Source organism: Cervus canadensis, chromosome 4 (assembly GCF_019320065.1).
Source record: "Cervus canadensis isolate Bull #8, Minnesota chromosome 4, ASM1932006v1, whole genome shotgun sequence".
Classification (NCBI taxonomy): domain Eukaryota; kingdom Metazoa; phylum Chordata; class Mammalia; order Artiodactyla; family Cervidae; genus Cervus; species Cervus canadensis.
The window spans coordinates 70,023,988-70,043,317 of NC_057389.1; the positions used below are offsets into that span (position 1 = coordinate 70,023,988).

Here is a 19,330-nt window from a genome sequence, read left to right on the forward strand (position 1 = left end):
TATCTGAGGTTATTGATATTTCTCCCGGCAATCTTGATTCCAGCTTGTGCTTCCTCCAGCCCAGCGTTTCTCATGATGTACTCTGCATGTAAGTTAAATAAGCAGGGTGACAATATACAGCCTTGACGTACTCCTTTTACTATTTGGAACCAGTCTGTTGTTCCATGTCCAGTTCTAACTGTTGCTTCCTGACCTGCATACAGGTTTCTCAGGAGGCAGGTCAGGTGGTCTGGTATTCCCATCTCTTCAAGAATCTTCCACTGTTTGTTGTGATCCACACAGTGAAATGCTTTGATGTAGTCAATAAAGCAGAAGTAGATGTTTTTCTGGAACTCTCTTGCTTTTTCGATGATCCAATGGATGTTGACAATTTGATCTCTGGTTCCTCTGCCTTTTCTAAATCTAGCTTAAACATCTGGAAGTTCACAGTTCACGTACTACTGAAGCCTGGCTTGGAGAATTTTGAACATTACTTTGCTAGCGTGGGAGATGAGTGCAATTGTGTGGTAGTTTGAACATTCTTTGGCTCTGGAATGAAAACTAACCTTTTCCTGTCCTGTGGCCACTGCTGAGTTTTCCAAATTTGCTGGCATATTATGTGTACCACCTTAACAGCATCATCTTTCAGGATTTGAAATAGCTTAGTTGGAATTCCATCACCTCCATTAGCTTTGTTTGTAGTGATGCTTCCTAAGGCCCACTGACTTTGAATTCCAGGATGTCTGGTTCTAGGTGAGTGATCACACCATTGTGGTTATCTGGGTCATAAAGATCTTTTCTGTATAGTTCTGTGTGTTCCTGTCAACTCTTCTTAGTATCTTCTGCTTCTGTTAGGTCCTTGCCATTTCTGTCCTTTACTGTGCCCATCTTCACATGAAATGTTCCCATGGTAGCTCTAATTTTCTTGAAGAGATCTCTTAAGTCTTTCCCATTCTATTGTTTTCCTCTATTTCTTTGCATTGATCACTGAGGAAGGCTTTCTTATCTTTCCTTGTTATTCTTTGGAACCCTGCATTCAAATGATTATATCTTTCCTTTTCTCCTTTGCCTTTAGCTTCTCTTCTTTTCTCAGCTATTTGTAAGGCCTCCTCAGACAACCATTATGCCTTTTCGCATTTCTTTTTCTTGGGGATGGTATTGATCACTGCCTCCTGTACAGTGTCACAAACGTCCGTACATAGTTCTTCAGGCACACTGTCTATCAGATCTAATCCCTTGAATCTATTTGTTACTTCTACTGTATAATGGTAAGGGATTTGATTTAGGTCACACCTGAATGGTCTAGTGGTTTTTCTTACTTTCTACAATTTAAGTCTGAATTTGGCAATAAGGAGTTCATGATCTGAGCCACAGTCAGCTCCCGTCTTGTTTTTGCTGACTATATAGAGCTTCTCCATTTTTGACTGCAAAGAATATAATGAATCTGATTTCGGTATTGACCATCTGGTGAAAGCCATGTGTAGAGTCTTCTCTTGTGTTGTGAGAGGGTGTTTGCTATGACCAGCATTCTCTTGGCAAAACTCTGCGAGCCTTTGCCATTTCATTTTTTCATTTTCAACTAAAAGGCCAAATTTGCCTGTTACTCCAGGTTTCTCTTGACTTCCTACTTTTACATTCCAGTCCCCTATAATGAAAAGGACATCTTTTTTGGGTGTTAGTTCTAGAAGGTCTTGTAGGTCTTCACAGAACTGTTCAGTTTCTTCAGCATTAGTCACTGGGGCACAGACTTGGATTACTGTAATATTGAATGGTTTGCCTTGGAAACGAAGAGAGATCATTCTGTTGTTTTATTTCACTTAGTACGATATAATCTCTGACTCTATCCATGTTGCTGCGAATGGCATTATTTCTTTTTTTTTTATGGCTGAGCAGCATCCCATCATATACATACACACATGACATGTTCTTTATCCATTCCTCTGTCAGGGGACATTTAGGCTGTTTCCATGCCTCATCTATTGTGAATAGTGCTATAAACATAACAGGGGTGCATGTATCTTTTTGAATTACAGTTTTACCTGGATACATGCCCAGGGAGTGGAACTGCTAGATCATATGGTAATTCTATTTTTAGTTTCCTGAGGAACCTTCACACTGTTTTCTACAATGACTGCACCAACTTACTTTCCCACCAACAATATAGGAGGATTTGTTTTCCCTACACCCTCTCCAGTATCTGTTACTTGTAGAACTTTCAAGGACGGCCATTCTGACTGTACATGACAGCCCCTCACTCTAGTCCTGATTTGCGCTTCTGTGCTAGGTTAAGTGATACTGAGCATCTTTTCGTGTAACTTCAAATGAAAGTTACCTTTATGTATTATCTTTATGAGTTATTGACAGTGAAAAAATGTAAATATGGCATAATTCCATTTATGTAACAAGAAAATTATATACAAATCTATACAGCCATATAAACAAACAAAAAAATGTTTCTAAATAACTCCTGGACCAAAGAAGAAAATAAAACATTTAAAATAATAGTTTCAGAAGATAATTCACAGGCTTAAATGTAAGTATGCTAACTAGGTTTCTCAACCCATTTTATCAAGTCAGTCTTTTTTTTTTTTTTTTAAGGCAGTCATTTTTAAAAGCCAGCATATGCTTGAAATAAAAGTCTAACAAGGAGACAATACCAAAGTATCATACAGAGCAACATCATGCCTTCTTCCGAAAATGCATTCCCCTCAAAATTTCACATTCATCATTCCTTTTCATCATTCAGGTGTCAGCTCAAATATAACCTCCCTAGAAAGGCCTTACTTGACCACCCTATTAAAATGACTTTCCTTATCCTCTTTATTCTATTTTCTGTACTCATCTTATTCACAGCATTTATTTACAAACTGAAGCTCAATGAGAACATAAGTCTTATTTGCTGGCATAGTGCCAGAGCCTAGAATTGCTCAAAAATAGTGCTGAATAACTAAATACCACTTGTAATCCAGTACTCTATTCAAATAATATACCATAATTAAACAGTTAAGTTCAACAGATATCAAAAGCATGCTTGATTAAACTCAACATTCACTAATAAAGCAAGAAAAGAAGAACAGCCAACAGATATTTGAGAGTCTATGATATACTAGGATTGATTTTAGATGCTGGAATACAGCAATCAAAAAAAACCAAAAACACTCTGCTCTCATGGAGTTTATTACATTCTAGCGGCTCTATCTCAAAACAATAACTAGCATTACACTTAATAATAAAACGTTGGAAGCATTACAGTGAGGACAAGGTGTTTGCTATTACCATTATTAACTGAGATTATTCTGAAGTACTAGCCAATTCATCATCAAATAAAACAAAAGATCCATATGCTAAAAAAAAAAAAAAAATCAAGTTGCAGGTAACATAACCAAATAGAAAATTCAGAAGAATAAATTTTATCATATTTAATAAAAAGGTTCACATTATGGTATCTGGCTGTAAATCAAATATATAAAAACCAGTATTTTCCCCAAAGAGTCATTAAGAAAAAATAAAGAGGGAGGGACACTATACTGAGGGATTTGGTCACAATCTTTTCTGTGATTTTATAAACTCTGATCATAATCTTCACCTTTCATACAAATTTAAAGACTAAAGAAAAAAATAAATAAATAAAATAAAGACTAAAGAGCTGTAAATTAAAAAAAAAAAAACTACTGAGAGAAGATTTTTGCTGTGAAAAGGAAAAAAAGAAAGGTACATGTCTTTGAGATCTATTATCAGAGCAGGGAATAAGAAATAAGTACACTCATAATGAATCCTATAATACCTCTATGTTCCAGTTATGCTGTTCCAAGGTATGGCGACATTGATCCATAGATTCTATGCCAGTCAGATCCTGAAAGATAAAAACAAAAAGTTACTTAGGGAAAACCAACAGTACATGGTGAGTATTTTTACCCCTAATAGAATACTTATAAATACTGCAGGGGAAATACTCTATAAAGTGCTGAAGGCAAATAGATATTCAAGTATGGTAAAACATCACTATTCAGAATTCATTCAAATGGTTATCATATATGTTAAAACAAAAAATTTCTTGTTTTAACTTCAAGGCTTTTAATTAAAAAGACTACTTGACTATATTCTCTCAAATTCAAGTTTAAAAAATGAAAGATTTCTTCAACCTCTACATTTAGCAAAACAGTCTTTAGTGTTAAACATCTATTCTGTTTATAATACATACTCACATAATGCAGGTTTTCTGCAAACATGCCTTTTACTAACTTACATATTTTACCTATTAGCATAAGACTTAGCTTACAATGCAAACTGTGAAACTTTTTATTTAAAAGAATCTGTAATTCAGATGTTTCCCTCCTGTAAGTACTCTCCCTACTCCCTTCTCCTTACACGATTCTTAGGTTTTCACTTTGTCTATGATCAAATAAATCTGCGCTGACTCTTCTCTCATCCCCCTCTAAATGTAGAAAATTTCCTGAAGATGGAAATTTTGCCTCTTCCTGGCAATCTCATTTAATCCTCAGCCTTCAATGATCCTTTCTATTTAAATGACTCCTAAATGTATTTCTCTTCTGAAGTTTGGCAGCACATTTCCAATAGCCATTTCCATCTAGATGTGGCACAAGTACCTCAAATACATCATTTAAAACTACTGTATGTGTTAATGACACCACCATCTTCCAAACTATAGAGGCAAAGATGACATCTGGAACCTCAGTCGCATCTCTGAGTACTCTATACCTTGAAATACACACTTCATCGATAACCAAGTTCTGATGGTTTTCTGTATCTAGAACCGTATTTCCATTCCCACAGCATCTCCCACGTGTGTGTGTGTGTGTGTGTGTGTGTGTGTGTGTGTGTGGTGTGACTTCTCTGCTCAAAACTTTTCAACTAACTGGATAATAAAAGTGTTTCTACAATGTAGTCCCCGGGTCTCCACACTCGTGTGTGTGTGCGTGACTTCTCTGCTCAAAACTTTTCAACTAACTGGATAATAAAAGTGTTTCTACAATGTAGTCCCTGGGTCTCCGCCGTGTGTGTGTGTGTGTGTGTGTGACTTCTCTGCTCAAAACTTTTCAACTAACTGGATAATAAAAGTGTTTCTACAATGTAGTCCCCGGGTCTCCCCACTCGTGTGTGTGTGTGACTTCTCTGCTCAAAACTTTTCAACTAACTGGATAATAAAAGTGTTTCTACAATGTAGCCCCAACCTGGACTTCTGCATTATTTTCTATTTTCCTTTAGGTATCCAATACTCTACAAATCTAACAGCTTCTGTGTATACCAAATGACCAGAACAAGCTAAATCCTAGAGTTCCTTCAAGGTTTAAGAGAGAAGCCAAACCTACCCATCTATCCTTTTCATGCAACGTATGTCTACTATTATCCCAGGGATACAGGGATAAATATGAAGTCTCTATCCTCAACAAATCCTTCTTAATAACCAGCAAGCAACTGGAAAAAAGAAATTGATCTCAACCTGACAAGAATGTGGTAACATGCACTGGTGAGTCAGGAGGCTGAGATTCTTGCTTTGGTTCTGTAACCTATGATCAAAGTGAAGTGATGTGAAGTTGCTTAGTCGTGTCCAACTCTTTGCCACCCCGTGGACTGTAGCCCACCAGGCTCCTCCGTCCATGGGATTCTCCAGGCAAGAATACTGGAGTGGATTGCCATTTCCAATCAGACATAATTGAATTCCAACTTCCTTTATGTACAACATGAGGGATTTAATTTGGACTGAATATCCTTTCCAGAGCTTAAAAGAACAAAACAAAAATTAAAGTTTGCATTCTTTAGATATGCAATTGTTTATTTTTTTTTAAATTACACAGAAATTAAAAATTAAATTCACAGTAAGAAACTTTGTTTAATAATATTTTTATGTTTAATACTGCAAAATTTTCAATACTGAAATTAGAAAGCTGCTGTTAAGAACTCTAGAGATCTATTAGAACCGATGGCTATGACAGCTTCTGACCCATCTTTAATTTTGGTTCCTGACCATTCTGGCCTCTTACTAGTTTTGGTTATTCCTTCATGGCTTGTACTAATGTTGCTGCAAAAGTAACTGCAGTTTTTTCATTGTTGAACTTTTTGCTGTTTGGTATCAGAAATACATTCTTTTTTTTTTTTCAATTTATTTTATTAGTTGGAGGCTAAATACTTTACAATATTATAGTGGTTTTTGCCATAACATTGAACATGATCAGCCATGGATTTACATGTTTCTCCCCATGCCGATCGCCGCAATCCCACCTCCCTCTCCACCCGATTCCTCTGGGTCTCCCAGTGCACCAGGCCCGAGCACTTGTCTCATGCATCCCACCTGGGCTGGTGATGTGTTTCACCATAGATAGTATACATGCTGTTCTTTTGAAATATCCCACCCTCACATTCTCCCACAGAGTTCAAAAGTCTGTTCTGTATTTCTGTGTCTCTTTTTCTTTTTGCATATAGGGTTATCGTTACCATCCTTCTAAATTCCATATATATGTGTTAGTATACTGTATTGGTCTTATCTTTCTGGCTTACTTCACTCTGTATAATGGGCTCCAGTTTCATCCATCTCATTAGAACTGATTCAAATGAATTCTTTTTAATGGCTGAGTAATATTCCATGGTGTATATGTACCACAGCTTCCTTATCCATTCGTCTGCTGATGGGCATCTAGTTGCTTCCATGTCCTGGCTATTATAAACAGTGCTGCGGATGAACATTGGGGTACACGTGTCTCTTTCAGATCTTGGTTTCCCAGTGTGTATGCCCAGGAGTGGGATTGCTGGGTCATACGCTAGTTCTATTCCAAGTTTTTTAGAAATCTCCAACTGTTCTCCATAGTGGCTGTACTAGTTTGCATTCCCACCAACAGTGTAAGAGGGTTTCCTTTTCTCCACACCCTCTCCAGCATTTATTGCTTGTAGACTTTTGGATAGCAGCCATTCTGACTGGCATGTAGTAGTACCTCATTGTGGTTTTGATTTGCATTTCTCTGATAATGAGTGATGCTGAGCATCTTTTCATGTTTGTTAGCCATCTGTATTTCTTCTTTGGAGAAATGTCTATTTAGTTCTTTGGCCCATTTTTTGATTGGGTCATTTATTTTTCTGGAATTGAGCTGCAGGAGTTGCTTGTATATTTTTGAGATTAATCCTTTGTCTGTTGCTTCATTTGCTATTATTTTCTCCCATTCTGAAGGCTGTTGTTTCACTTTGCTTATAGTTTCCTTTATTGTGCAAAAGCTTTTAATTAGGTCCCATTGATACCGGAATACATTCTTAAATAAATGTGGTGATGTTATACATCATTTTAATGTGCATTTCACACTTTTCTTTTTTTGCTAATGACTTATTACTTGCTGTTTATATTTATTTTAAACTAGGGAAATGATGTTAAACAAAAAGCAAATTCGAGTGATTTTTAAATTTGAGCTCACTGGGTGATAAAGCAGGGAGACAACTTGCAACACTCACAATGCATTTGGCCCAGGAACTGCTAATGAACATACAATGCAGTGGTGGTTCAAGAAATTTTGCAAAGGAGACAAGCACCTTGAAGATGAGCACGGTGGCCGGCCATCAGAAGTTGACAATGACCAACTGAAAGCAATCACAGAAGCTGACCCTCTTACAACTACACAAAAAGTTGCCAAAGAACTCAAAGTCGACCATTCTATAATCATTTGGCATTTGAAGAAAGTTGGAAAAGTGAAAAAGCTCGTTAAGTGGGTGCCTTATGAGCTGACCACAAATCAAAAAAAATCGATTTGAAGTGTCGTCTCTTCTTGTTTTATGAAACAATGAACAATTTCTCGATTGGATTGTGACATGTGACAAAAAGTGCATTTTACGCAGCCAGTAACGACCAGCTCAGTGGTTGGACCAAGAAGAAGCTCCAGAGCACTTCTCAAAGCCAAATTTGCACCAAAAAAAGTCATGGTCACTATCTGGTGGTCTGCTGCTGGTGTGATCCACTACAACTTTCTGAATCCTGGCAAAACCACTACATCTGAAGTATGCTCAACAAATCAAAGAGACGCACAGAAAACTGCAACACCTGCAGCTGCCACTGGTCAACATAAAGGGCCTAATTCTTCTCCATGACAATGCATGATGCAGGTCACACAACCAACACTTCAAAAGTTGAACGAACTGGGCTACGGAGTTGTGCCTCATCCACCACATTCACCTGATCTCTTGCCAACCGACTACCACTTCTTCAAGCATCTCGACACCTTATTGCAGGGAAAAAGCTTCCACAACCAGCAGGATGCAGAAAATGTTTTCCAAGAGTTCGTTGAATCCCAAAGCATGGATTTTTATGCTACAGGAATAAACAAATTTATTTCTTGTTGGCAAAAATGCGTTGATTGTAATTGTTCCCATTTTGATTAATAAAGATGTGTTTGAACTTAGTTATAATGATTTAAATTTCACAGTCCAGGGACTTCCTTGGTGGTCCAGTAGCTAAGATTCCCTGCTCTCAATGCAGGAGGCCTGGGTTCAATCCTTGGTCAGGGAACTAGATCCCACATGTCACAACTAAAGATCAAAGATCTTGAAAGCCGCAACTAAGACTTAGTGCAGCCAAATAAAAAAATTTTTAAAATTCAATTTGAAGCTACAACTACTTTTGTACCAAGCTAGTCACAGAATCTCCTTTAACTTTTTTTTTCTTTGCTGTCCACTGCAGAGAACTGGGATTTCAGGGTTCCACTTCTCTATATATTCTCTTTAAGAACTGGACTTTACTTTTACCTTCTTCTCAGGGTATGAATGACCACTGTGTCTTTACCAAAAGTATTTTCTACCTCCCTTATACACCTATCATTTTCTATCATCTATTATGACTATTTACACTCATTCTATTGCCTTATTAGAGGATGCACGGTCCTTAAGAGCAAGGAATGTGATTCATCTCTATATAATGCTCCCCAGTACCTTGCACACAAGAGATGCAGTTTAGATCCCTCGGTCGGAAAGATCCCCTGGAGAAGGAAATGGCAACCCACTCCAGTATTCTTGCCTGGAAAATTCCATGGACAGATGAACCTGATGGGCTACAGTCCATGGTGTCTCAAAGAAGTCAGACACAACTGAGCGAGCGCATGTGCACACACGCACACGCACACACCACCCCCACACACACACTCCTATCCGCCCACCCCTGGCACACAGTAAGGGCTTAAAAGGTTACAGAAAAAGGCTGTCCAAGTTAAAAAGACCTTTTAGGATAAGCTTCAATAATCATAGCTATTAAGTGAAATCCTCTAGACATTTTTACCAAAATTCACTGTACATTAATACCCTGAGTTTTTTTAAAAATTAAACTCCAAATATTCTAACTAGAGGCTAAGCTAGTAGTTAAAAATACCTATTTGCAGAATATTCCCTTATGAATTAATGCTCATAATCATTTTAATTGTCACATGTCAATTGGCAAAAACAATTGACATACAGATGCTATAACTGCTTCTCATTTTTTGCTATTAAAACAGCACTCTCATGAACACTTCTGTTTATAAAGTTTCTCTGTATTGAGGATTTCCCCCCTGAGGATCCAGCTAAAAATTACAGGCCAAGGAATGAACATATTTTTATGTTCTTGATACATACTGCTAAAATGCACTAAAACGCACTTTAAAAGGACCATTCCAATTTACATTGATTAGGGTTGGTTTCAATGTGAGTCAAAAGTTAAGTATGTCTCAAGCCAATAATCATTTCATGCCGATTAAGTTTCACAATGCCAGCTTTCTTCAAAAAGAAAGACTATAACAGGTATAGCCTGAGACACTACATAAGCTTTGCTACCAATTCTCTCCTCACCTCCAACACATTTAGCTGTAAGCACATACAGAAAAGTAAAACAGAGAAGCTGAGGGAACATTTTATTTAATAACTTCAGTTATTGTTTCAAGCTCCTCCCAAACTAATTTCTTTAGAACTCAACAGGCTGTAATTCTCTTGTTTAAATTTTATTTATTTACCATCTTTGGCCCTGCTGGGCCTCCGTTGCTGTGTGGGTTTCTCTTTAGTTGCCCTCGCTGCAGTTCATGGGCTTCTCATCACAGGGGCTTTTCTTATTGTGAAGCGCGGTCCCTAGGCACACAGGCTTCAGCAGGTGCGGCATGTGGGCTCAGCAGTTGCGACACACTGGCTCAGTTGCTCAGAATCATGTGACATCGTCCTGGACCAGAGATCGAACCCATTGTCTCCTGCACTGGCAGGCAGATTCTTTACCACTGAGCCACCAGGGAGGCTCCTGTAATTCTCTCTTAAAACGAGCTGGCGCAAAGCCTAAGAATCTGTCTGCCAATGGAGGGGACACGGGTTTGATCCCTGGTCCGGGAAGACCTCTCACGTTGAAGAGCAACTAAGCATGTGCACCACAACTATTAAGCCTGTGCTCTAGAGCCCGCAAGCCACAACTACTGAAGCCTGCACACCGGAGAGCCTCTGCTCTGCAGCCAAAGAGGCCACCAGAGTGAGAAGATGGCACGCCACAAGAACAGCAGCCCTGCTGGCCACAACTAGAGAAAGCCTGAGCAAAGCAACGAAGACCCAGTGCAGTCAAATAAGTAAATAATTTTTAAAAAGGAACTTTCTTTTGAGAAGAGAACCCACTTCTCTCTATATTCCCTAGATCCAGTGCAGTACCTCAACATACAATAGAAAATATTTAAATGAACACTCTGTTCTCATGTCAATGATCACCTTTTACTTCATCTCTCTCTAGTTTTTAAGTATTGTTCTTTTCATTATTACTTTGTGTAAGGAATTATATATTTTCCTCAACAATCCTATGGGTATCATCATACCCAGAATCAGTTGAGAACATCAAGACTCTTTTAAAAAAGAATTATGTGGAAGACACTTCACACTAATTCAGGTACACACACAGGAAGTGCTCACGGAAGGTCAACTAAATCTGTAATCTCACCTAACTGGCTTGCTCCTCAGAATTTTGCTTTTACATTCAGATCTACTGACATCTGAGGTGACATGAGATGGCATTAGGGAAAATAGCTTCAATATGTAGAAAGTTTTAACTTCGGCACCCTCTAATCTCTCAGGACCAAAGTCACCACAAATCCCCTTCTCAGGCAGGCCCAACCAAGTTTGTCTTACTGAGAATCATCTCTGGTTCCAAGATGGTCTCTCCCTTCCTCCTCCCCCCAGAGCTAACTCCTCTTCCAGGAACTGCCCCCGGCAAGGATATAGCACAAATGCTACACTTAGTTTCATTAATTTATACAAGTATAACAGAAGGTGGCTCAGTAATAAAAAAAATCAACCTCCCATGCAGACCAGGGTTCCATACCTAGTTCAAGAAGGTCCCCTGGAGAAGGAAATGGCAACCCAGTCCAGTATTCTTGCCTGAAAAACCCAATGGACAGAGGAGCCTGGTATACCGGCTATAGTCCACAGGGAAGCAAAGAGTTGGAGAGGACTTAGCGACTCAACAACAGGAACAACAGACTGACAGCATTAGTAGGAGAAAGGCATTATTTATCATTAGGGCAAAAAATACCCTGAACTCCAGTCAATCTCTAAACAGCAAAACGCAAAAGAGAGGTTAGAGGGAAGTGTGTGAACTGTTCAATATCCTTCTACTCCAGCCTTGGTCTAATTTCCTCCTTTCCCAAGTCAGTTGGTAATAGGATGTCAACATCACTTGGCAACCTACCTCTGAAATATTCTGATCCTTGATCTCTGGCTTAAGCGCAACTCAAGGAAGGTATCACAACCAGATATATCATTCAACTACTTGGAAAGGGACCGCGCAACTTGAGTTAATCACTCTAATGTAATCACTAGAGTGTTTTCCTAAGAAGTGTTTCCACATCTCATCTGTTTATAACTAACAAACACTGTAGGAGGTTGGGGCAAAATCTCAGTTGAAATCTAAGTACTCTCTAAATTTCACTTGGCTTGTTGGCTCTTGCTTGTTGAGGATACATTAAAAAAAAAAAGTATTTAATTGGAGGATAATTACAATATTTTAATGGTTTTTGCTATACATCAAATCAAACTGGCCACAGGCATATGTGTCCCTTCCCTTCTGAATCACCCTCACTCCCCACCCCACCCCACCAGGTTGTCACAGAGTTCTTGCTTTGGGTTCCCTGCGTCATACATCAAACTCCAACTGCCTATCTATTTTACATATGGTCATTTATGTTTCAATGCTATATTCTCAAATCACTCCACCCTCTCCTTCTCCCACTGAGTCCAAAAATCTGTTCTTTATGTCTGTCTCCTTTGCTGCCCTGCACACAGGATAGTTGGTACCATCTTTCTAGATTCCATATGTATGTGTTAATATGATATTTGTCTTTTTATCTCTGACTACTTCACTCTGTATAATAGGCTCTAGGTTCATCCATTTCATTGAAACTGACTCAAATGCATTCCTTTTTATAGCTGAGTAATATTCCACTGTATATGTACCATGACTTCCTTATCCATTCATCTGCCAATGAACATCTAGGTTGCTTCCATGTCCTAGCTATTGTAAATAGTGCCGCAATGAACACTGAGGTACATGTGTCTTTCTCAATTCTGGTTTCCTCACGGTATAAGCCCAGTAGAGGGATTGCTGGGTCATATCGTAGTTTTATTCCTAGTGAGGATGCATATTTTAACTTTTGTTTTCAGTTATTCCCAGAGAGAAACTTAGCAAAAAGCAGAGATCTCTGTTCTCTCCTTCCTGCAACACAGATAGCTTTGCTTTATACAATAAGCAATATGCCCTCTTTGGTAGCAGAAGGAGAAATGGAAAGTGAAGTCCTTTCAGGAAGTGAAAGGCTAGGCTTTCAACCTAGGCTCTAATCTGTAACTAAAGCTCTTATACTCAATCTTTATTATTTACATTTAATTACTGATTTACCAAATTAAATACCTGCAGACTCCACTTACTAAGCACCTATTCCTATGTAATAAGCACTGTAAGTAATAAAGCCCTCATTTTCACCACTGAGGAACCCAAGTATTCAAGAGGGTATGTACTCTTGTGTAAGAATATCCTTATTTAAGAATAATAAGTGGGACAGCCAAGATTGAAACCTGGAGTAACAATCTCCGAAGTCCAAGTTGTCTCCTATGCTATACTGCCCCCCATTATTTATTTAATTCATGTTAGAAAAACAAGAAGTTTTCAATAAATTCTCAATTTGGAAATTTTCAACAAAATTTTTGTTCAACTGAGAATAAAACATCTGGAATTTCTTCATTTTCACATTAAAGAAATGATAAATTGAACACAATATTTCAACCCCCTCGTTTTGCATAAAAGGAAACTAAGGCTTAGCAAAGTGAACAAGCTTTCCCAAGTCACAGAGCATGAGAATGGCAGAACTATCCAGTCTTATTCCCAGTCTCTTCTTTCTTCACTGTATCTACAGGCAGCTAAGTAACAGCTCATAAATGTACATAAGATTATTTTCCTTTATGCCTAGCATCAACAAATAATCAGTATAGATTTGTTCTTTGAACATAGTTTGGTGTCAAGTAAGACTGGAAAATGCTGCTTATCAAATCTCCTTTCTGGAAATCCCCAATACATTTTTTAAAAGGCTTTGAAAACTCCTGCCTTCAGTTAAAAAGAAAAAAAAAACCTTTAACTTCACATAAAGGAAGTTTTTTTTTTTTTTAAAGAACTCAAACTAATATCCGTTTGAAGAGTTTTCCTACAGAACTGTTTGTGAACCACAGGTATAGACCAACAAGAGATGTCAAACTAATGTTCCACGTGAATCAAGAGCTAACCATACCCACATAGTAGCTTCTTAAACAAACCCACAATATTTATCCAAGCAATTAAGAGTAGGTGGAATAAGGGATGGAACTTTGTTGGAAATTTCACTCCAGTCTTCAACAATCCATTATCATCTAACTCTACCATTCACTAGGTTGGTGCCCTTAAACACTTCTGAGTTTCAGTTTCTTTACTGGTAAAATGTAAATAAAAATACTCATTAACTCACTGGGTTGTAAAGAGTAAGTGTACAGTGCTCAATTTAGCTATTATTTTTAAGATACATGAAGGAAACATTAAAAGTGAGAATGTTATCACGAACCTTTACTTAGCCTATGAGGACAAGAAAGACATTTGTACATCAATTAAGATAATCGTGTGGATTTTTCCCCTTCATTTTTTAATGTGAAGTATTACATGCATAGTTTCATCTATCAAACCACTTGTGCATTCCAGAGATATATCCCATTGGTCATGGTGTATACTCCTTTTAATATGCTGTTGAATTAAGTTTGGTAGTATTTGCTTGAGGATTTTTGTGTTAATGTTCCCAAGGGATATTGGTCTGTAGTTTTCTAGTAGTATTTGACTCTCAGGCTAATGCTGGCCTCAAAGAATGACTTAGAATGTGTTCCCTCCTTTTCAGTTTTTCAAATGTTTGGTACAATTCACCAGTGAAGCTACTGGGTCCAAGGCTTTTCTTTGTTGGGAGAGTTTTAACTATGGGTTCAATCTCCTTACTAGTTACAGGTCTATTCAGATTTTCTATTTATCTGTGACTTAGTCTTGGTAGGTTTTATATTTCTTGGAATTTGTCTATCTCATCTAAGTTATCTAATTTGTTGGCATTCAATTGTTCACAGTACTCACTTCAAAACATTTTTTTTTTTTTAAACAGAATTGGTAATGTCTCCATTTTCATTTCTTTTTTTTTTTTTAATTCTTTTGGCCGAGGGACATGTGGGATCCTAGTTTCCCAACCAGGGACTGAACTCACAACCCCTTCAGTGGAAGAGCAGAGCCCTAACCACCGAACCACTGGGGAAGTTCCCCCACTTTCCTTTCTGGTTTTAGTAATTTGAATCTTCTTTTTTCCTCAATTCCACCTAGCTAAAAAGTTTGTCAATTTTGTTGATTTCAAAGGGCCAACTTTTTATTTCACTGATTTTCAGTCTTATTTTTCTATTCTCTATGCTGTTTACCTAGGCTCTCTCCTTTATATTTCCTTCCTTCCACTAGCTCTGAGTTTAGTCTGTTCTTTCCCTTCTAGTTTCTTAAATTATAAAGTTAGGTTGTTGATTTGAAATCTTCTAGTACTTTGAAATCTTGTAGTACTGTACCGTGCTACATTGTATTTTGATTCTTGGCAGCATGCAGGATCTTAGTTCCCTGATCAGGGATTGAACCTGTGCCCCATGCACTGGAGCATGGCATCTTAACCACTGAACCACCAGGAAGACCTTTTATTATTACTTTTTACAAAGTTTGCTCTGCGTTCAGTTATTCTTTTGATGAATTTGTAGGAGAGAAAGTGGTCTCCCCGTCCTACTCCTCCGCCATCTTGGCTCCTCCCCTCTATTATTACTTTTTAAAGTTTAAGACCTTCTGTGCTTTTAACATTCATGTTTAAAAGCTACAAACGCCCCGACCACCCCCCAAGCACTGTTTGCTGCATCCTGTAAGTTTTGGCACACTGTATTTTCATTCTCATTTATCTCGACATATTTTCTAATTTCCCTTGTGATTATTTCTTTCATCCATTGGTTAAGTGTGCTGTTTACATAAATTCATGAAATTTTCAATTTTATTTGTTATCAATTTCTATCTTAATCACATTGTGGTTTGAGAAACTACTTTGTATGATAGCTATCTATTAAAATCAATTGAGACACAACTTCTTATATACAGAAACCCTAAAGATCTCCCCAATCCCTGTTAGAACTAAAAAATGAATCAAACAAAGTAGCATGAACAAGTCAACATAGAAGTTTCAGTTGTATTTCTTTACACTAACAATGAATAAAGAGGGAAGTAAGAAAACAATTCCATCTATAATAGCATCAAAAAGAATAAAATACTTGGGAATTAACTGAGGAGGTAAAAGACTTATACAATTAAAACTACAAAACACTACTGAAAGAAATTAAAAGACCTACATAAATGGAAAGACACCCAGTGTTCATGGATTGGAAGACTTAATACTGTTAAAAGCTCAATACAACCCAAAGTCAGCTACAGATTCAAAGCAATCCCTGTCAAAATCTCAATGATCTTTTTTTTGGGTGCAAAAATAGAAAAACCAATACCCAAACTCATATGGAATCTCAAGGGACTCTGAAGAGCCAAAAATAATCTTGAAAAAGTAGAACAAAGATAGAGGACTCACACCTCCTGATTCCAAAACTTACTATAAAGTTACTGCAATCAAAATAGTGTGGTACAGACACAAAGACAGACATAAATATGCATTGTATGGTCTCTGGCCCCCAGTTCCTGACATAGAGTTTGTTGCAAATATGACAAGACTCTTGTTCTAACATTTAGTTTTTGATCCCAGTTCCTGACTCAGAGTGACCAAAGTGACCAGAGTGACCAAACTGTTGTAATTTCCTACGTGATAAGAACACTAGGAGCATCTTGTATTCTAGTATTTGTTTTTTTGACCCTGATTCCTGAGAGACATCCTAAATCCCTTGGAGTTTCATGGATGACAACATTGTATTTTGTTCTGATGAGGTGACTCTCGGATAGGGACTGGTCATCAGAAAAACCATGATTAGAAACTTCAATTTTCAGCCCCAGAACTTCCCTACCAGTACACTGGTTAAGAATCTGCAGGGAACTAAGATTCCATATGCAACTGATAAGCTTGGGTACACTAGAGCCTGCCCGCTGCAACAAGATCTGAGGCAGCCAGATACATAAATAATTTTTTAAAAAATTCTTAGCCCCACCCCCCAATCTCGAGAGAGGAGCTGGAAATGGAGTTAATAGTCAGTCGTGCCTAAGCAATAAAGCCTCCATAAATAATACCCTAACAGTATGAGATTCAGAGATGAAGCCATCTACATGCCAGGAGGAGGGTGCACCTCAGCTTCTCTGGGACAGACGCTGCCCTGCACTTGGGACCCTTCTGGACCTTGCCCTACATGTCTCTTTATCTGGTCATTTTTCTGTATCCTTTATTATATCTTTTGTAATAAATCAATAAACAAAAGTGAATCCCTGAGTTCTGTGAACCATTCTAGCAAATTATCAAACCCAAAATGGGGGTCATATGGACCCCAATTTATAGGTGGTAAGAAGTTCAGGTGACAATGGAAGTGAGGGTGGTCTTGTGGGGCTGAGCACTTAACTTGTGGGATCTGATGCCAACTTCAGGTAGACAGTGTCCAAAGTGAACTAAATTGAACCTGGGAGAACTATACTGCATGACGTGTGGAAACCCACACATCTGTTGAGAGCAAAGGAGAAACACAGGAGGTGCTTCTCCTACTCATTCACCTAACACCACGTGCTGAGCCGTGTCTGACTCTGCGACCCCATGGACTGGAGCCCCTAGGCTCCTCTCCTCTGTCCACAGAGATTCTCCAGGCAAGAATACTGGAGTGGGCTGCCATGCCCTCCTCCAGGGGATCTTCCCCTGGGATCGAATCCAAGTATCCTGCACTGCAGGCGGATTCTCTGCCATCTGAGCCACCAGGGAAACCCCCCTAACATCATATACAAAAATTAACTCAAAATGGATCCAAGACCCAAAAGTAAAACCTAAAGCTATAAAACACTTAGGAAAAAACATAAGCTAAAAACTTCCTGACACTGGATTTGGCAATGATTCTTCTTTCGTTTTTTTAAATTGGCTGCATGGCATGAAGGATCTTAGTTTCCCTGCGGCCCCTGATTTGGAAGTTCGGAGCCTTAACCACTGGACCACCAGGTAAGTCCTAGAAATGATTTCTTCAAAGTGACACCAAAGGCACAGGCAATAAAAGAAAAGAGACAAACTGGACTTCGAGACAATTTTTAAAATTTGTACAACAAAAGACATTATCCAGAGTAAAAAGACAACTCCAGAATGGGAGAATATATTTGTAAATTATGTATTTGATAAGGAATTAACATTCAGAATATAGAGAACTCTTAAAACAACAACAAAAACACAACTTGATTAGGCAAAGGACTTGACCAGACATTTTGGCAAAGAAGATACACAAATAACCAACAAAAACATGTAAAGATGTTCAGCATCACCAATCATTAGGGAAATGCAAATCAAAACTCTAAGGCACCACTTAACACCTGTTAGTATGGCTACTATTAAAAAAACAGGAAATGAAAAGTGCTGGCCAGGATGTGGTGAAACTAGAACCCTTGTGCACCACTGGTGTGAATGTAAAATGTTACAGCAACTGTGGAAAACAATGTGCAGCTCATCAATAAATCAAAAACAGAACTACTATATGACACAGCAATTTCACGTCTGCATGCATACCTAAAATACATGCAGTCTTGGAGAGATACCTGTACACCCATGTTCACAGCGGCACTGTTCACAGTAGGAAATAACCCAGTGTCCATTAACAGATAAGGCAAACAAGTAACATGTATGTATGTGTAAAATGGAGTATTTTTCAGCCTTTAAAAAGAAGGAACTTTTGCAATATCCTACAACAAGGATGAACTTTCAGAATATTATGCTAAGAAAAACAAGCCAGTCATAAAAAGACAAATACTACATGATTCCACTTCTATGAAGTATTTGGAGTACTCAAAATCACAGAGAAAGACAGTAAACTGGTGGCTGTCCTGGGCTAGAGGAAGGGGGAAATGGGAGTTATTGCCTAATGGCTGTAATTTCATTTTCACAAGATGAAAAAAGAGTTATGAAGATGGATGAAAATGGTCACACAACATTATAGATGTATTTTTTATTACTAAATTGTATACTTAAAATTTCTAAGATAGTAAATTTTCTATGTATTTTACCATGTTTTAAAAATTGGAGGAAAAACACATTTTTAATATATTGTGAGATGAACTTGAACTTGATTAAAAGGTTCTGAAGTACTACAATCAGATTACTTTGTTTTCTAGGAATCAAATAAATCGATTTTTTTTGTTTTTGTTTTTCCCTTCCTCCTAAAAAAGGGATATTTAAAGCCGCAGGAATTGCTTTAACAAAAAGAGATAAACATCAGGAACAACTGCACTGGGATTTCCCTGATTAAATCCCTGGTTAATTCAGTGGTTAAGAATCCACCTTCTAACGCAGAAGACATAGGCTCGACTCCTGGTCAAGGAACTAAGATTCCACACGCCTTGGGAGATAAGACTGAGCACCACTAGAGAAGCCCACCACTACAATAAAACCCCTCTGGGAAGTGAAATTTCTTGTGAATTATTAAATTCACTCAGCAAATAATAACTGACATCATGTGGCAAGCACCACAAAGAAATCACAGTTCTGATCCCCAGTAACTTTGTGGAGTAAAAAGACTTGTAAATAATTAAATTATTATGACAATGACCATATACCAGTAGAAAACAAATCCAAGTGTTCCAAGGGACTCAGGATGATATCAAAGTTCTGAGCTGAAAACTAGTGGAAGG

General features: G+C 38.0%; 1 protein-coding gene across 1 annotated transcript in view; it reads right to left on the bottom strand.

Annotated features, from left to right (window-relative positions):
• FAF2 (Fas associated factor family member 2) overlaps nt 1–19,330 on the bottom strand; it is a 61,826-nt gene that overhangs the window by 22,110 nt on the left and 20,386 nt on the right. Inside the window, exon 2 of the mRNA XM_043465834.1 lies at nt 3,764–3,832. Coding sequence (XP_043321769.1) covers nt 3,764–3,832 — 69 coding nt within the window. The remainder of the gene's footprint in view (nt 1–3,763; nt 3,833–19,330) is intronic.